Source organism: Odocoileus virginianus, chromosome 3 (assembly GCF_023699985.2).
Source record: "Odocoileus virginianus isolate 20LAN1187 ecotype Illinois chromosome 3, Ovbor_1.2, whole genome shotgun sequence".
NCBI classification, from domain to species: Eukaryota; Metazoa; Chordata; class Mammalia; order Artiodactyla; family Cervidae; genus Odocoileus; species Odocoileus virginianus.
The window spans coordinates 11,499,998-11,502,537 of NC_069676.1; the positions used below are offsets into that span (position 1 = coordinate 11,499,998).

A 2,540-nucleotide genomic window follows, 5' to 3' on the forward strand; every position below is an offset into this window, starting at 1 on the left:
GTGAGTCAATGTGTAAATTTTTGTGGTCATTCTTGTCCTCTCCCCATCTGCATTTCTTGACTTGCTTTTTCCTCCCTTGATGCTTACAGGAATCAATCCTTGGAATGATTTGTTTCCATGGGAAGTTTAGTTATTGATTGGTCATTCTTTTTCCTTGGTAGATGGTGAGCATTTTAGTGTGCTGCTTCAAGTTTGTCTTTGGCTCAAAAATATTTTCTTCTAGTATATCATAAATAATGTTTCTTTTCTGTCTTCAGATTACACCTTCATGGACACCAGTTATCAACACTTGGGATCTCCGTTGCCTGCCCTTAACTTCCATTATCTCACTGAGAGTATGTTCCTCTAGTGAAAAGTCTCCTCAGAGCCCCCTTCATGTCCCTGTTCCTCAGACTGTAGATGAAGGGGTTCAGCATGGGAGTGACTACTGTGTACATCACCGAGGCTATTGAACCCTTTCTGGAGGGATGGGCTGTTCCTGAAGTAAGGTAGACCCCAAGGCCTGCACCATAGAACAAGGAGACAACTGAGAGGTGAGACCCACAGGTGGAAAAGGCTTTATACTTCCCCCCAGAAGATGAAATGCCCATTATGGAGAAGATAATTCTAGAATAAGAGAAAAGGATCCCAGTCAGGGGAATAACACCCAGCAGGCCAGTTACAGAATACAGCACAATGTCATTGACAAGGGTGTCAGAGCAGGCAAGCTTGAGAATTTGAGCAAGTTCACAGAAGAAGTGGGGAATTTCTGTCTCTTTGCAGAAAGATACCTTCAAAACCATCAAACTTTGCAACAAAGAATATGTCAGGCAGATCAGCCAAGAAAGCAGAAGCAGGAGACCACAAAGGTGAGGATTCATGATGACTGTGTAGTGCAGGGGGTGACAGATGGCCACGAACCGGTCATAGGCCATCACTGTCAGTAGCAAATTATCCAACCCAGCAAAGATCATGAAAAAGTACATCTGGGTAAGGCATCCTTCATATGTGATGCCTTTGTTCTGCTTCTGGATATTCACTAACATCTTGGGGACTATGGTGGAGGTGAAACAGATGTCAGTGAAGGACAGGTTGGAGAGGAAGAAGTACATGGGGGTGTGGAGGTTGGACTCAGAGATGATGGCCAGAATGATGAGCAGGTTCCCTGTAACACAGACCAGGTACATGGACAGGAACAGTCCGATGAGGAGGGGCTGAAGGTCCTCATCATCCGAGAGCCCCAGAAGGATGAATTTTGAAATAACTGTCTGGTTCTCTGTTTCCATGTAAGTTATGGAAATTGCCTTATGGAAAGAGGCAAGACTAATGTTCAAACAATGACAAAACAGGAATGTGCCATGTACTTGAAACTCAGTCACTCAAGCCTTATGTCTTATCTATGTCTTTTCTTTAGTTGACCAAGATCTCAATAATAGCTTCCTTATTTTGACCTCTGCTCCTCGGAGCACCTCTTTAAAAATTGAATGTTCCAGGACTTCCCTGGGGGTCCAGGTTTGGAATCTGCCTGCCAATCCAGGGGACATGGGTTCGATCCCTGGTCCAGGAGGGTTCCACATGCCATGGAGCACCTAGGTCCTTGAGCTACAATTACTGAAGCCCATGCACGCTAGAGCCCCTGCTCTGCAACAAGAGAAGTCACTGCAATGAGAAGCCTACACGCTGCAACTAGAGGAATTCACTGGTGGTCCAGTGGTTAAGTCTGCCTTCCAATGTGGGGGATGCAGGTTCGATCCCAGGTCTGGGAACTAAGGTCCTACATGGCATGGAGCATAGGCTATAGAGCCCACGTGCCACAATGCAGCAGCCCACGTGCCGCAAGAGCCCAGGCATTGCAACAAAAGATTCGGTGTGCCACAACTAAGACCAAACACAGCCAGTAAATAAAGACATATTTAAAAACATGGACGTTCTACACCATGCAGGGCTTTCTTTCATCTTCCCTGATTCACAACTGTTCCTTTGCTCCCTAATTCCTGTGACAGTACCAGCCTCATGACCATCTCCTTCCTGCCTTGCAGTTGTGGTCTCTTCAAGTCCCAGAGAAAGGTGGAGAGGAGATCATTGGGAGTTACAAAATTAAATGATAATCCTCATGCTGTTTGCTTGAAACAGGATCTTTAAGCAGACTATTCTCTGTCTCTCAAGTTTGACTTGGAAAAGGATACCATGTAAAAGCTTTATAGATAATTCCTCTATTATCATATAGTAGCTTCTCTATTACTATCCCAATTGATCCCTCTATTGTAGTCATAATGACCAATGTAGCATAATACACCCTAATTGCAAAGGCAAAATCAGAGCCCCCACTGTAAGTGTTCCCAGCAGGTTTGTGTTGTAATTCTTCACATTTCTTCAGGTGGAGAGGACTATGCCTTTTCTGTTGCATTGCTGTTTCATAACCTAAGCACTTATTATGGTACTTGGTATATAATGTGTGTGTGCTTAGTAGCTTCAGTCATGTCTGATTCTTTTCCACCCTATGGACCGAAGCCCACCAGGCTCCTCTTCCATGGGATTCTCCAGGCAAGAATATTGGAGTG

General features: G+C 44.8%; 1 protein-coding gene across 1 annotated transcript; it reads right to left on the bottom strand.

Annotated features, from left to right (window-relative positions):
- Window positions 1-326: 326 nt before the first annotated feature.
- Window positions 327-1,265, bottom strand: LOC110144095 (olfactory receptor 7D4-like). Its single transcript, XM_020903945.2, has one exon. The coding sequence runs from the start codon at window positions 1,263-1,265 to the stop codon at window positions 327-329; it is 939 nt and encodes a 312-aa protein (XP_020759604.2).
- Window positions 1,266-2,540: the final 1,275 nt, after the last annotated feature.

Excerpts from the sequence above, each read along its gene's own strand:
- LOC110144095 (XM_020903945.2), bottom strand. The coding sequence starts at position 1,265 with ATGGAAACAGAGAACCAGACAGTTATTTCAAAATTCATCCTTCTGGGG.